The 17,018-nt window shown below is 44.5% G+C and overlaps 2 protein-coding genes across 2 annotated transcripts in view; one reads left to right on the forward strand and one right to left on the reverse strand.

Moving 5' to 3' along the window:
- Positions 1-17,018, forward strand: part of LY96 (lymphocyte antigen 96) — a gene marked incomplete at its 5' end in the record, with an annotated part of 32,879 nt that overhangs the window by 12,846 nt on the left and 3,015 nt on the right. The window contains 2 exons of the mRNA XM_079722372.1: positions 215-304; positions 5,022-5,150. Of these exons, the coding sequence (XP_079578498.1) occupies positions 215-304; positions 5,022-5,150 (219 nt within the window). The remainder of the gene's footprint in view (positions 1-214; positions 305-5,021; positions 5,151-17,018) is intronic.
- LOC307065527 (splicing factor U2AF 65 kDa subunit-like) lies at positions 11,123-12,541 on the reverse strand (the record flags this gene model as incomplete). The annotated part of the gene is made up of 1 exon (XM_079722370.1): positions 11,123-12,541. One exon carries the CDS (start codon positions 12,539-12,541, stop codon positions 11,123-11,125), a length of 1,419 nt encoding a protein of 472 aa, XP_079578496.1.

Genomic DNA, 17,018 nt, shown 5'->3' on the forward strand with positions numbered 1-17,018 from the left:
TGCTGAACTGGTGTGTTTGTCAGGGGAAGGAGGACTTTTTACTCTACCATCTGGCTGACTTCACTCCTCTGGGGAGGGAGATATTTTTAACTACCCTCAATTTTTCTCATTATAAAATTTTAATGCTAAAGGTAGTTTGGGGGGGCTGATATTCAGAATACTTATTGTAAATGATTTATAGTAATTTTATTGACATTTTCTTTATTCCATTTAGATAACTTGAAATTCCCTATTTCAATAAATGCTGAGCCCTGTATAACATTGAACGGAGGCCATGGAAATCTATATCTTTACTACATTCCAAGTAAGTCCAAATTTTTGTTTTTGTAGATCGATTAAAAGGGTTCCAGAAATATCAATGAAATATGATGGTGTTCTAAATGTATGTGTGTTAGTTTTCTCTTGCTATGTAACAAATTATCACAATCTTAATGGCTTAAAACAGGACATATTCTTTATCTCATAGTCTTTGTATGTCAGTAGTCTGGGCATGGCTTACCTGTGTCAGCTTCAGGAGGTCTCCCACAAGGCTGAAATTAAGGTGTTGGCCAGGGTTTCTTCTGAAGGCTCAACTAGGGAAGGACCCAATTCTAAGCTTATGTGGTCACTGACAGTGTTCAGTTTCTGTCTGACTGTTGGCCAGCCCTCAGTTCCTTGTCATGTGGGCCTTTTCATCATGGCTTCTTGTTTCAGTGAAGTTAGCAAGGGGGACAGTTAACTAACAAGATAGAAGTCACAGTCTTATGTAGCCTAATGATGAAAGTGCCACCCTATCACCTTTGCTGTATTCTGTTTGTTAGGAGCAAGTCACTAGGCTAGCTCATACTCATGAGGAGGGATTACATAATGGCATGGTAAAAATTGAAATAATTTGAAACTTCTAACCATTTACTAGGTATATCCATTGTCAATCATTAGATATTCAGCTGATAAGTAAACTTGGGTTTCCATGAGTCAAAGATTTGTGTATGAGCAAGCAAGGACTTTTTTTTCCTAAAGGTGACCTTTCTAGAAAAAAATATGATGATGATGATGATATGAAAAAAGGCAATGATTTTTGTTTTGTTTTGTGTTATTTCTTCTTTTTCCTCTCTATGATTTTACTTGCCATCATCTTATAAAAGTTAATTGGGTGATGGTGATAGCATTGGGCTGGATCTGAGTGTTTGTGAAAACACACAAAACTTTCATCCTCTCCTACCGGTCAGCTGTTGCCTGTAAGGATCCCAGGAAATTCAGTTGCAATCATCATCATTATCATTATTGTTTTCATCATCAATATTATCATTTACATCCTAGCTTATACTTGGAGCTTATACTTTAAAGTGTGCTTTTACATAAATAAGCTAAAGAAACATATCCTCCTGATTTTAGTTCTCCAGCTTACAGGAAAAAAGGTAGTTGAGAATCTAGAAATGATAGACAATAAACTTATGCTTTAATTTCCCTGAAAACCTGTATCTTGATACTTTGTTTCTGCATTCATTTATTCATTAAACAATACTTAGTAAATGTATAGTTTATTTCCAGTATTATGCTAGGTGCTGTGAATTCATTGATAAATAAGACATTCTCTTGACCTTCAAGCATCTCTCAGTGCAATAGGAGAGGCAGATGTGGAGATAATATAGTATGATAAGTGAAATGATAGCAATAAGGCTTAGTGGTAGCACAGAGGAAAGAACAGTGAGCTACTTGCTCCACTTTCTTGGCCAAGGGTGAAATAAATAATCTAAACTTTTTTTTTTTTTTTACTGAAGTATAGTTGATTTACAATACTATATTAATTTCAGGTGTACAACATAGTGTTTCAGTACTTGTACAGATTATACTCCATTTAAAGTTATTACAAAATAATGGCTATATTTCCCTGTTCTGTATAATATATCCTTGTTGCTTATTTTATACATAGTAGTTTGTATCTCTTAATCCCCTAAAATAATCTAAACTTTTGCCCAACGAAGGCTCTACAATTTCTTCCTCTTTTCTCAGGTTTTGTTTTCTGGTCTATGTGGTGTGCTTTACCTCTAGGTGTTTGCAGAAGTGATTATTTACATAATGAATGACCTCATTTTCAAGTGAGCCCCTTCCCCTTAACACACAGGAAGCAGGCCTTCCAGACCCAAGTAATAATAATACAACACAGTTTCACTTAGGGTTCTCTGAAAAGCAGATACCAAGAAGGAATTAGACATACAGGGGATTTTGGGGGGGCGAAATGTTTGTGAATAATAAAGGAAAGAGGAAGCTAGAGCAGGCAAGGAGAGGATGCAGATTGAAGTGATGGTCTGATACCTTTGAAATGAGAGAGAAGGAAGGAGAATTGGGTAGGATGGTCATCAGACCAAAATGCATCCCTGAGACATCCTCAACCAGGTCAGTGGGGAGTCTTAGAGCAAAGATTGCCTGTCACACGTGTCCCATGATAGACAGGAATAGGCTGGCTCTAGTGTCCTTGTTGTGCTCTGTCATTATAGGAGCAGACTGTTAGAGTCTGGCCTCCGGATGAGTGCTAAGATATATCTGAAAGTGCAGTAGCTGGTGGCTGTCTGCCCACTGCCCTCCTCCCCACAGATTCTTTGGAAGGGAGTTTTAAGCAGCACACCTCCATGGCCACCACAAATACCCTAATCACTTACTAAATATGACATTTATATAATATGATATTAATTCAGTAATGAAAGAATTATTCAGTCATGTTTTTTTATGATGCTTTGCAGTTATGACCTGAGTTTCCCTAGAATATAGTAGAACATCTGTATAAAATGTGGGCCACATTCATAGAAATCAACCTTATTTTTGTGGCCCTATCTGTACTTAAATTCAGTAGGAGCTATAAGAGCAACCTTGTACCAAAAATAGGTTGGGAATGGAAATGATTTGAGACTTCATAGCCTTGCTAATAAATTATATGTCACTATTAGCTAATTGACATATACAGCTGGATCATAAGCCTTCCTCAAAGTTATTTCCAGAAGTTCCCAAAGTTGTGTTAGGTGAGCTCAGAAACAGTTTTCTTTGCTAAACCCCCGAGAGCCACCATGTTTCTTGTCTCTCACTCCAACACCCACATTGATATCTCTGGCCTGCTGAGCCACGCAAGTTGTACCTCACTTCAACCACTGTTCACGTGCCTGACATGACCACAGTGATATCTAAGGGCAAGAAGCTTCTCAAGATGTAAAGGGTTGAGATGTCAAAGCAGCACTTCCTTTCTTGGAATCATTGAAGACTGGAATCATAGTGTGTTGCACACAGAAATGGAAGAAGATTCTTTGTTCTGCATTATCACTGGATGCCACGCTACCATGTGCTTGTATCTCAAGGCATCCCTTGTGAAAACAGCTCTTCAACTTCTATACACATACCTGCTTTGAGAAAGGTTCAGGTCCATGTCCATGGCGTGGGCCACGGGGCCACTGTTTGAAACAGACTGTATAACGTTCTTCTTCTCTACACTTTACCCTGAAAGTAGAGAAGTAGAGACAAGTAAGGAAGTCTGGTGGTACTTTAGGCTCAGAGTAACGAGAGCCTGCATTAAGATAGTGGTAATGGGGATAAAAGGGAGGCTAGTAGGATTGACTGGGATTAGGAATTCTAGTGCTGATTGGGTGGTGAAGATAAGGAAATCAATTTTGGATCTTTTGGGTGTGGTAATAAGTGACATTTGAGCAGAGATATTGAATGCACACAGGGGACAGATGCTTAAAAGAAAAGTTGAGACTAAAGATGATGATTTGGGAGTTATTACCCTATGTGGTATTTAAAGCTGGGGAGAGTTTGCAGTGTGAAAATTGAGAAGCACTGAGATTAGAATCCTAAGAAAGATGAGTCAGTGAGCTAGACTTGGGAGAGGAGTCAGAATGCAGAACGGTTGGAGGACAACAAGAAGACAGTGGTAGCACCAACACCAAAGGAAGGACAGGGTTTTGAGGAAGGAGCTGGCAGTTCTGTTCTGCATAGCCAAGTTCAAGGTAAAGATGGAAAAAAAATTTTTTAATTTTTATTATGGCTACAATGAGTCATGGTGACCTTATTAGGAAAATACTTTCCATGAGATAGTGGTTACAGTAATTGTTTTCATTATAAAAAAGATTGTGCATTTTGTCCAGTTGGGCCAACTGAGTAACTTAGAAGAGTTGAGCAAAATGCATTTCTTCCTGGAATTTTCCATCTTCATTGGTAATAAAGAGATCCTGAGGAAATAATAAATAGCTCATCTATTTAATTTTTAATCAAAAGGTTCAATTTTGTTCTCCAAGAAATCTTTCATCAAAACAGCCTTCCTGGGCTTCCCTGGTGGCGTAGTGGTTGAGAATCTGCCTGCCAATTCAGGGGACATGGGTTCGAGCCCTGGTCTGGGAAGATCCCACATGCCGCGGAGCAACTAGGCCCGTGAACCACAACTACTGAGCCTGCGCGTCTGGAGCCTGTGCCCTGCAACAAGAGAGGCCACGACAGTGAAAGGCCCGCGCCCCACAATGAAGAGAGGCCCCTGCTTGCCGCAACTAGAGAAAGCCCTCGCACAGAAACGAAGACCCAACACAAACAAAAATAAATAAATAAATTCATAGGGGAAAAAAAAAACAAACTTCCTTTCCCTTCCCTCTCTTGTGAATTTCCTGGTGGAAATTAGAATCCTAAGAAAGATGAGTCAGTGAGCTAGACTTGGGAGAGGAGTCAGAACGCAGAACGGTCTATGACTACAACTGGAAATTTTATATTTTCATTTGATAGTTTTCTCAAAAATATAGGTTATTCTATTTTTAGGCATAGCCCACATAATTCTCACTGTGGAACATTCTATTTGATTACAATCAACTAGTGGCCCTCTCAGAACTTCAGTTTTCTCATTTACAAAACAGGATAATAATATCCACATTATAGGTAGTTGTCATAATTAAATGAAATAATGTAGGAAAAGCACAGGGCATATTTTAAGTATACAGTAAATGTTGGTTATTAAATATTTATTAAAAATACCTTATTTGAGGGGCTAATGAAATTTTTTTCTTTTTAAGGAAGAGACATAAAAAGCTTATATTTCAATATCTATATATCTTTTAAGTCCGTGAATTTCCCAGTGCGCAAAGAAGTTATTTGCCGAGGATCTGATGATCATTATTCTTTTTGCAGAGCTCTGAAGGGAGGTAAGCATTCAATTCGTATTACCCTCAGAATAGAGTATAATACCTTATGAGAACGCTATGAAAATGAAATACATTAAAAATGTGAAGTTCCTTTTCTGATAATAATTCTTTATTTCCATCCAAAGTTTTTCTTTTAGCAGTTTAAACAATATTTTACAATTATGTTACTGGATTATTATTAAGATGACACTTATTTGGTGTGTTTGAAGGGATATTAAAATTTTTACCTTGTTCAGATTAATACTGTATATTTACCCTTGGTTATGGTTCTCTGTTTCGAAACATTGCATTTATTATTTTTCATAAAAACACAATAGATTTTTCTATGCACTTATATTCGTTCCCTCAGTGTCTTTTCTCCCCTTTTTTCCACCCTGGAATTACTCACAGAATCATAAAATTTCAAACTTTAGGAACTTAAAGGCCACTTATTGCAAACCCATGGATTTTTCCTTAATAATTTTTAAACTAGCATTTTAAATAGTTTAAAAAATTCTATATATCATATTGTCACATTAAAATTAGAAAATGAAAACAAGCAAAAAGTCACAGAATCAAAAAATTCTATAATCATATTGTCACATTACCAAAAATTAGAAAATGAAAACAATCAAAAAGTCACAGAATCATATTTCTAAGAACATTTTGGAGTATTTTGTTCTCATTTTTAAATTCATGCATATTGTTATGCAGTTGTAAGTATACTGTACTCTAATTATTTTCTTTTTAAAAATTATTTAATTATTTGATCAGATAATCCATGTGGTTTAAAAATCAGAGTATAAATGTTACATGATGAAACATCTCCCTTAGTGGTATGTATGCCCTGGTTTACTTAACTATTTTCCTATTAGACATTTAGTTTTCTTCTGATACTTTTACTATTATAAACAATATTATAATGCATATATAAATATTCTCATATTTTAGATTTGAATATTCTCATGTTTGGAAGAAGGAGTTAACACATAACTCCAAGGGAGATTCCTGAGCTTAAATGATTTGAATCTATGTGGTTTTGTTTACATAAGGCCAAATTGCTTTTCTGAAAAATTGTATCAGTTTATACATTGTACCACCGGCAATGTATACATATAGTAGTTTAATCTCTGTCTTGTTAACATCAGGCATTATCATTTTATTTTTAATAATTTTTATTGGGTTATAATTGCTTTACAATGGTGTGTTAGTTTCTGCTTTATAATAAAGTGAATCAGCTATACATATACATATATCCCCATATCCCTCCGTCTTGCATCTCCCTCCCACCCTCCCTATCCCACCCCTGTAGATGGTCACAAATCACCAAGCTGACCTCCCTGTGCTATGAGGCTGCTTCCCACTAGCTATCTATTTTACATTTGGTAGTGTATATATGTCCGTGCCACTCTCTCACTTTGTCCCAGCTTACCCTTCCCCCTCCCTGTGTCCTCAAGTCCATTCTCTATGTCTTCAGAACCTTTTTTTTTTTTTAGATTCCATATATATGTGTTAACATATGGTATTTGTTTTTCTCTTTCTGACTTACTTCACTCTATATGACAGACTCTAGGTCCATCCACCTCACTACAAATAACTCAATTTCGTTTCCTTCTATGGCTGAGTAATAGTCCGTTGTATATATGTGCCACATCTTCTTTATCCATTCATCTGTTGATGGACATTTAGGTTGCTTCCATGTCCTGGCTATTGTAAGTAGAGCTGTAATGAACATTGTGGTACATGACTCTTTCTGAATTATGGTTTTCTCAGGGTATAGGGCATTATCATTTTAAAAAAGAAGATTTTAAAAAACTTTATTAGGTTAAAAAACTTAAGCCTAATTTTTTTTTTAATATATTTATTTATTTTTAGGTGTGTTGGGTCTTCGTTTCTGTGCGAGGGCTTTCTCTAGTTGCGGCGAGCGGGGGCCACTCTTCATCGCGGTGCACGGGCCTCTCACTATCGCGGCCTCTCTTGTTGCAGAGCACAGGCTCCAGACGCGCAGGCTCAGTAGTTGTGGCTCACGGGCCTAGTTGCTCCGCGGCATGTGGGATCTTCCCAGACCAGGGCTCGAACCCGTGTTCCCTGAATTGGCAGGCAGATTCTCAACCACTGCGCCACCAGGGAAGCCCCCAAGCCTAATTGTTTTTTATTAACATTTTAAAAATTACTATTGCAGTTGAATGTTTTCCCCTATAATTATTTACCAGTAACCAGTGCCCTCTCTTGTTTAAGAGCAGATTTCAGGTAGTTTACATGCATACGTTAATTTGAGCAACATAACATAAATTAGATAGACAAAAATTAGTTGGGACAAAAATGGAAAATAAGGGTAGAGAATTAATGGAATGACAGTAATATAAAAGTTCTTAACAGAAAGGCTTATACTTGCTTTGACAGGGACATCAATTGGATTATACATTTTTTAGCAGTCAAAAAAAAAAAGTTTCTGGGAGTTCCCTGGCGGTCCAGTGGTTGGAACTCTGCACTTTCACTGCCGAGGGCCCACATTTGATCCCTGCTTGGGGAACTAAGATCCCACAAGCTGTGCAGTGTGGCCAAAAAAAAAAAAGTTTCTAAGTAAACCAATCTGCTTGCTATGCAAACGAAGCTTCAAGATATATCTCCCAGCCAACCAGCTCTCCTCACCTCTAACTTGTCTGCCACCCCCAAGGCACATACACATTGTGGAGCTGGCATTGCTTATGAGTCTGGGCTCAGAGCCATAAACACCTGAGTCTGTGTCCCAGCTTTTCCACCTATCAGCAATGTGACCTTGGGTGTTATTTAACCTCTATCATCCTCGTTTTCCTCATCTGGGAAATGGGGACGGTGAAACCTATTTTACATGGTTTTAAGGATTAAATTAGAGAATGTGTGTTAAAAAGCTTAGTACAAGTCCGCCTGCCGATGCAGGGGATGCGGGTTCGTGTCCCAGTCCGGGAAGATCCCACATGCCGTGGAGCGGCTGGGCCCGTGAGCCATGGCCGCTGAGCCTGCGCGTCCGGAGCCTGTGCTTCGCAACGGGAGAGGCCACAACAGTGAGAGGCCCATGTACCGGGGGGAAAAAAAAAAAAAAAGCTTAGTACAGTGCTCAGTGTGAGAATTCAAGAATTATGGTGATTAAATATTCATGTGCATAACAGGATCCTTCTTTTGTTCCTGACTTTATTTATAGTCCTGTCATTTTTATAAGTGAGGAAACCGATGTCTGCAGTGGTTCAGTAACGTGCCCTTGGTCATTTGGAGATCTGGTAATGGAGTAGCCTCCTAACTCTTAAGAACTACTCTTCCACTGGCCATGCTTTCTTTCCCTTTGAAAGAAATCCTCGGGACTTCCCTGGTGGTCCAGTGGTTAGGACTCCACGCTTCCACTGCAGGGGGCATGGGTTCGATCCCTGGTCAGGGAAATAAGATCCTGCAAGCCGGCACTGTGGCCTAAAAATAAATAAATAAATAAAAGAAACCAAAACGACGACAAAAAAAGCGAAAGAAATCCTCTTGGTAGATTACTGTTGTTTAAAAAGTGTCCATTTCTCTCATACAACAGCTTTACAATTATTTCACTTAATCTCTGTGGGATTACGTTGACATTTATGTGAAATTTCAAAGTTTCACTTTCTTGAGACCAAAGATGTATCAGACTCCACCCAGCCTGCCTGCTTCTTCCCACCTCCCCTCCCTGCCTTCCACAAACATCTGTTGAACCTAATTTGAGTGAGTCATGATTTAGGTTGTGGTGATCCAGAGTTGAATGATAGGTCCTCCCTCTTCAGAAGGTCACTCTGCTCTGGGAAAAATAGTCATGGGAACAAATGTTGCAAGGCAATGTCATAAATGCTAATAGATTATATGCTCTTAGTCTTAACTGCATAGTTACCAACTTACTGTGACAGGAGAACTCAGATAAGGCTTCAGAGAGTCTTTTATTAGAATCTTGAGTCTGAGAACATCAGATAGTGAGGAAAAAGGACATTCCCTGAGAGGAAACAGCATATGCAAACGTATCTAGCCATGAAGGAATATGTTTTATTTGGGGAGTATCTTTTTTGTAGCTGGAGCAGAATGTGTTGTGGGGAATTGCTGGAGGTGAGCCTAGAAAAGGGGCAAGGAGCCAACATGTAAGTCAGTCATGCATAAAATGTTGGCCTGCATCTTGTTGTTAGTGGGTGGGGATGACCCACTGAGATTTCCATTTTTGCAGATAACTAGGGTTCTTATGGAAGTGTTACCGACCAGGGTTCTTAGCCTTCCCTGATCAATAGAAATTGGTAAGAGGGACTTCCCTGGTGATGCAGTGGTTAAGAGTCCGCCTGCCAATGCAGGGGACACGGGTTCGAGCCCTGGTCCGGGAAGATCCCACATGCCGCGGAGCAACTAAGCCCATGCGCCGCAACTACTGAGCCTGCGCTCTAGAGCCCACGTGCCACAGCTGCTGAAGCCCGCATGCCTAGAGCCTGTGCTCCGCAACAAGGGAAGCCACCGCAGTGAGAAGCCTGCACACGGCAACAATGAGCAGCCCCCACTCGTAACAGATACCCTTGCTCGCTCCCTTCCCGAGGGGGGGCGAGCTGGTTCCTTATACGGGGTGTGGGTAGGGGTGTGTCCAGGGGTCGGCCAAAGGTGTGGCTTAGGTGGTCTGCCCACCCCTTAGGTGGTGGTGTGTGCAGGGGACGTGTGCAGTACCCTGCTTTTGCTCCCGACACCCAGTTTTTGCTTCCGGCTCTTCAGAGTGGCAGTTGGGGTTTTTTTGGCCTTTTTGTATCTTGTCCATAATTTGCCCCAACTGGGCCTGCATGCAGTTATTTTTCCTCCCTTACAGTTTCTCTATGCTTTGTTGCTGGAGGAGACGTTAGTCCAGGTGCAAGCACTGCAGCAAAGGGTCCCAGGTCCCAGCCTGTCTCTAAAGGAGGTGGGGTTGGCTGAGGCAAGAAACTTGGATGGAAGGAAACACAGCTGGGAGGCCGTTGAGGGACCACGAGGGCGGCCCTGGGAGTAAAGAGGAGGAGACGAAAGAGAGCCTATTGAGGAACAGGACAGGCGGGAGGTGCTGACTGATCTCACGTGGCAGGCAAACATTAGATAAATCAGGAACTGCTCCAGGGCTGTTGACTGGATGGACGGAAGTGCCATCATCAGAAATGATGTGTGCAAAAGCAAGGGGCAGATTTTTAAAGAGAAGGATAACGAGTTCTGGTTTGGCACGTTGGGCTCAAGGTCATTTGGGAACATTCAAATAAACATGTCCATCTGGCAGCCGAATATATGGGCTTAGAGCTCAGGACATTCTGATTTAAGAAGCATTGATGCTGTCAACCGTCCCTTGAAAATTTGGGAATCAAATGAGTAAGGAACATGCTTACCAACTTTTAAAATAACTTTCCTTTATTTTCTTTTTCCATAAAGTAAAATACAACAAAATGTTTAATGAGCAAATTCGTCTTAGCAAATATGAAACTGCCACAGAGTAGGAGAGGGACAGGGGCCACGGGGTGGGGGGCAGGTCTGGGGAGACTAAAGAGGAGAGAATCAACTATGTAAGAAACCAGGGAGGACACGGTGGAGAGGACCAGAGGCCAAAAGGAAAGGAGCTGTGGTCCTGAAAGGGAAGAGGGCAGGGTATCGGGCCCGGACAACAAAATTCAATATCGTTTGGCCATAAACTATAAACACGCTATGTTTCTACGGTGGGGAAGGGGAGAGAACGGGGGCATAAGGGAAGAGAGACTTCGGGGGAGGGGCCGTGGGGGTCCGACCCCGCCCTGCTGTGCACCGCCTCCCCACCCCTTCCCTCTGTGTCTGTGTGGGTCTGTGTGCGCACTTCCCCCGTCGCCTCCCCGCCCTCAACACCCGCCCCAACCCTTAATCACTGACATTCCAGTTGCTGCCGGCTGTCATTCGGCTGTCACTCCTCTGCCCATCGTCTTCAGAGGGGGAGCTGGAGGGGGAGAAGCCCCAGCCAGCCCTGCCCCTGACCTCCCCCGCCGCCTCTACCAGAAGTCCCGGCGGTGGTAAGAGTCGGGGTCACAGTATTTTGTGACAACCACTCTGTTGGCGAACTTGCGACCCGTCAGGCCCTGCATGGCTTTCTGGCAGTCAGACACAGAGGTGAACTCCACGAAGACCTTTCCACAACCGGGCATCTCCATGCCGTCCACGGGCCGGGGGATCTCGATGGACTTGACGAGCCCGTACTTGCTGCATTCGTCACGCACGTCCTCCACGATCTCCTTGTACTCCTCGTCGTCCAGCAGCTCCTCGGGCAGGACCATGTTCATGAGGCACAGAACCTCAGTCGGGTGACCACCCATCTGCACCAGGGAGCTCATCATCAGGCCAGGCACTTGCAAGGTCACGGGGGTCTGGTTGATGGTACTCAGCGTGGCATTCTTGGCTCCCACGCTTGCTCTCTGGACAAACAGCTTCGTATCCCCCAGCTGCATCCCGTTCAGCCCCGCGATGGCCTGATCTGTGACGTTGATGTCCACGTACTCACAGAAGGCGTAGTTCTTGGAGAGCTCTGTGGCACTGTCCTTAACCAGGTGGAAGGCCTTGAGAGGCCCAAACTTTGTCAGCAGCTCTTTTACCTGGTCGTCATTCAGGTAGTTGGGTAAGCCCCCGACGAACAGCTTGTGGGCAGAGTCCGGGACCATGGTGGACACGACTCCAGGCACAGAGACAGAGGGGTTCTTTGACATGCCAGGCAGGGTCTGGTAGTCGTGAGGCCTGCGGATCCTCAGCGACTGGCCCTGGAAGATGATGCCATCAAAGGCCATGGCCTGCGTGGTCTCGTCCACTGAGCGGAACTCTAAGAAGGCAAAGTTCCTGTCCTGGTTAATCTGCACTGCCAAGACGGGATTGCCGGGGGCCTGCGTCAGCATCCCCAGGCGCATCTGGGCGTTGAAGAAATCCACCATGGCCTCCTCAGTGCTATCGAAGGGGATGTTGCCCACATAGAGGCGCCGGGCCTGTCTGGTCATCTGGCTATTGCCCACGGGCGCCGGCGTCGGGGTCACAGCCAGACCGTCGGGGGTCATGGTGAGGAGAAGGGCGGTGGCTGGAATCTGACCGGCAGCTTGCATGGCCTTGTACTGAATGGGGGTGATGTGCTCGAAGCCGGGCGGTGGCACGTCCCAATATTTACGGACCTTCTTCTTCTTCTCGTGGCGGGGGGAACGAATCAATCCACCGTGCTCCTCTTTAGCGCCTCTGGTCAAAGGTTTGCTTCGGCGCCGCCTGTCCCGGGACGTGCTGCACTGGTCCCGGTTGCGCCGGTCCCGGCTGCGGCTGCGGCGCTTGCGGTCCCGGCTTCGAGAGCAGCTGTGGCTGCGCTTCCGGTGCCGGTTCTCCGTGTCACGCTCTTGCTTATTCTCGTTGAGCTGCCGCTCGAACTTGTCGAAGCCCGCCATGCCGAGACGCCCGGGTAGGACCCTGTGCAGCTCTCGCGTTGCCTTGCCGCGCGTCCGCTCCGGCCGCTTCGGCTACTTCCGCCGCTTGCTTCGGCTACTTCCGGCCGACCTTTCCTTTTTTTGTTGTTACAAAGGTCATACATTTTTAGGATATGATATTTAGAAAATATGGGCAAGTGAACATAAAATAAAAATTGCACAAAATCATTCCACTTCTTTTATTTTTAAAAAATAATTAATTAATTAATTAATTAATTAATTTTGGCTGCGCCGGGTCTTAGTTGCGGTACGTGGGATCTTCATTGCGGCATATGGACTCCTTAGCTGCGGCGTGCATGTGGGATCTAGTTCCCTGACCAGGGATCGAACCTGGGCCCCCTGAATTGGGAGCGTGGAGTCTTACCCACTGGACCACGAGGGAAGTCCCTCCACTTCTTATACACACACACACACACACACACACACACACACACCCCTTCATTTCTTTCAAAAACACATTTATGAATAAATAAATGGATATTTCAAAGGTGTTTTAAACTTAATAAGTCTGTTAGCCCTATTTTCAGGATTTTGCAAGGGTTGCTGTATCAAGGTACCACAAACTGGGTGGCTTAGAACGACAGAGATTTATCATCTAGCAGTTCTGTAAGCTACAAGTCTGAGATCAAGGTGCTGGTAGGGTTGTGCTCCCTCTGAAGGCTCTCGGGAAGGATCTGCTCCAGGCCTCTCTCCTAGGATCCGGCGGCCCCAGGAGACTCTTGCCTTGTAGATGACCATCTTTTTCCTGTGCCTTCATGTGGTCTTCCCTTGATGCATGTCAGTCTGCATGTCCAAATTTCCCCTTTTCATAAGGACACAGTCATATTCAATTAGGGCCCACCTTAATTACTTCATCTTAATTTGACGGTTTGCAAATAATCCTACTTTCAGGTAAGGCCATATTCACAGGTACTGGGGGTTAGGACTTGAATATATCTTTTGGGGGGACACTGTGCAACCCCATAACACCATCCGAGGCTTGGGTCCTGCGTCCTGCATAGTTGCCAGGAGACCTGGACTGGACCACCAGTGAGCTGTGTGGATCCCTTTTGGGAAGAGCAGAGAAGGGCCTAAGCTGAGGTTCCGTCTTCCTTTTCTCTGACTCTGCCTTGGTACTCTCTTGGCTCCTTCAAGAGGCTTCAAGCTAACTTCCCATAAGAGGAGAGTGGGAGATATGTCTTTCTCAGAAAGAAAGACAAAACAGTTGAGAAAGAGGGCTACTCCACAGAAGAGGTTAGAGCTCCTTCCCACGTGACCTGGTAAACATTTGGGCAGTTTCCCCAGATAGAAATTTGGGAATTACTTTTTTTTTTTGGCTGCACAGTGTGGCATGCGGAACCTTAGTTCCCTGACCAGGGATTGAACCCGTGTCCCCTGCCGTGGAAGCTCCGAGTCTTAACCACTGGACCACCAGGGAAGTCCCTTGGGAGTTATTCTTGATTTCTTCCTCAAACTCAAGTCCCATCCATCTCCCTCCCTCCCTCCCTCCTACAAAGTTGACAGGGTTTGCTTCACAACCAGGGCCCCATACTTAGAAGGGTTTCACATTTGGGGTGTACTGTTCTGGGATCACAGTCTTGAGATGCTTAGTCATTTTATCTTTGAGCATGTGTTTTGTACACAAAGTGTGATGGGACAGTGGTGTATGTGCCCACCTCCCCTGGACAGGTTCTTGGCTCCCTGCTGCTCACTACCTGATGGCGCCCTGGGCCCTGCCTGGCATCTCCCCTCTCATCCCATCCAGTGATGCCTGCCACCCTGTGCCCCTGGTGGAGGCCTGGAGCAAGGAGGGTCAGGGTCAGGCATGGTATCCTGCAGTGTCTGGGCTGGGGTATGGCAGTGGCCGCCCCACCTGGGCTGGCAGCACCGCGGCACTGTTTAGTGGGTGACTAGGTGGGGGCCAGATGGTCTCCCCCGTGGCAAGTAGCTCGTGGAGGTATTGCACAGAGGTTGCAAAACCTTTGAGAGTCACTTGTGGATCTGCATGCCTGTGGTAAAGAAAGATGCCTGATTTGGCTTCCTTGCCCTGCTCTGGGGTATGAGGCATCTGGCAGCCTGTGGGAGGGCGACCCTGTCAGGCAGCTGTCAGGCCCAGGCTTTGCACAGGTGTCACCCCCACTCCCACCCCCAGGTCACTGTGGAGCAGCCCCTGGGTGGCTGTGAGCTTCTACACTTACCTTGCGCCCTGTGCCACGGAAAATTCCCTCAGATTCTTTCATGCATGGGGGACCTTCTCTTCCTCCTTCCAGACTTCCTGAGCCTGGCTTAGGTCACTTTCTCCTGACCAGCTTCAGGCGCCTTCTGAGGATGAGCCACGAAATATAAATTGCGAAACTTCAGTGATTCTGCCTCAGAGTTAAATGCTCTGATATTTGTGTTTACAGTCAGCATTGTACAGTATAAAGGGGAATGGTAAAATTCATGCTAATGATTAAAATTTTTGTTTTATTTTGAATACATTAAATAGGAAACAGGGCTTCTCTGGTGGCGCAGTGGTTGAGAGCCCGCCTGCCGATGCAGGGGACACGGGTTCGTGCCCCGGTCCGGGAAGATCCCACATGGCACGCAGCGGCTGGGCCCGTGAGCCATGGTCGCTGAGCCTGCGCGTCTGGAGCCTGTGCTCCACAACGGGAGAGGCCGCAACAGTGAGAGGCCCGCGTACCACAAAAAAAAAAAAAAAAAGGAAACAAAGAATTTGGCAGTGACTGTAGTTAGCGCTGCTGTGTGGTGTATCTGTAAGTTGCTAAGAGAGTAGATCCTAAAAGCTCTTATCACAAGGAAAAAAACCATTTTTTTCTTTCTTTTTCTTTTTTTTCTGGTTTTATGAGGTGATGGATTACCATGATAATCATTTTGCAGTGTATGTAGGTCAAGTTATTATGCTGTACACCTTAAATTTCTGTGCTATATGTCAATTATATCTCAATAAAATTGAAAGAAAAAAATTTTTAAACTCATGGCAAGTCTAGAGAGAGGGAGAAAGAAACTATGGAAGAAAGGAAAAAACTTTATATTTTAGTACCTTTTTTTTTTTTTTTTTTTTTTTTTTTTTTTTTTTTTTTTTTTTGTGGTATGTGGGCCTCTCACTGTTGTGGCCTCTCCCGTTGCGGAGCACAGGCTCCGGACGCACAGGCCCAGCGGCCATGGCTCACGGGCCCAGCCGCTCCGCGGCATGTGGGATCTTCCCAGACCGGGGCACGAACCCGTTTCCCCTGCATCGGCAGGCGGACTCTCAACCACTGCGCCACCAGGGAAGCCCTATATTTTAGTACCTTTAATGGATATTTCCCCTGCTTTCTGAATAAGTGCCCTCCCATTTTCATTTTGTGCTTAGCCTTGCAAATTATGTAGCTGATCTCGGAGCCAGGTATTCAGGGACCAGGTAGTACCAAGAGCTGGAAATTCAGAAGTGACCAAAGCAAAACCCCTGTCCTCGTGGAGCTTGTAGGCCAGTGGAGGAAACAAGATGGTAACTAGGTCACGAAAGGAGATAAAGATGAAAGTGAAATAAGATTCAGTTTACGATAAGTGCTCTCAAGGAAAGCAGCAGGATGACGAGACACAGCATGATGAGGGAGGGTACCTGAGACGGAGGTCACGGGAGGCATTTACCTCCTCTTCTCTTCACCACTGTCACTGTCTCCTGGGCTCTCACGGGTCTCCCTGACTTTCAGTGCTCCCCTTAAATCCAGCTACTATACAGTCACGTGACTCACCTCTCTAAACAAACTCTGACCATTTCACATCCTTGGATGTTTCCCTATCACCTCCATTCTCTTAGTGTGGAACCTGAGCACATTCACACTTACTTCTTCAGGTTTACTTCTTAGCACTCCTGCTGCTGCTTTTTTTTTTTTTTTTTTTTTTTTTTTTTGCGGTACGCGGGTCTCTCACTGCTGTGGCCTCTCCCATAGCGGAGCACAGGCTCCGGACGTGCGGGCTCAGCGGCCATGGCTCACGGGGCCAGCAGCTCCGCGGCATGTGGGATCCCCCCGGACTGGGGCACGAACCTGTGTCCCCTGCATCGGCAGGCGGACTCTCAACCACTGCGCCACCAGGGAAGCCCCCTGCTGCTTCTTTGCTTTAATAACATTGAGCCCCTTGCAGGCATTCGTGTAAGCTATACTGATTTTCACCTTCCTGCCTTTGCTCCTCTTTTTCCAGCCACATGGAATGTACCCCCGCCTTCCTTCCCATCTTTTATGACGGTCCTACTGTCACAATAACAATACTATTAACATCAACTATAATATTCATAACATTATCATTATTATTCACAAGATGCCATGGGAGGGGGGGTCTAGAAAGGAGTAACAGTTAATGTTATAATAAATGACATTTGAATGTTAATAACATTTCATGAGTGCTATGTTCCAGGCCTTGTTCTGAGCACTTACATGTATTAACTTATATAGCCCTTGTGGACAGAGAATGTCAC

This window comes from Hyperoodon ampullatus (genome assembly GCF_949752795.1).
Source record: "Hyperoodon ampullatus genome assembly, chromosome: 17".
Taxonomy (NCBI): Eukaryota; Metazoa; Chordata; class Mammalia; order Artiodactyla; family Ziphiidae; genus Hyperoodon; species Hyperoodon ampullatus.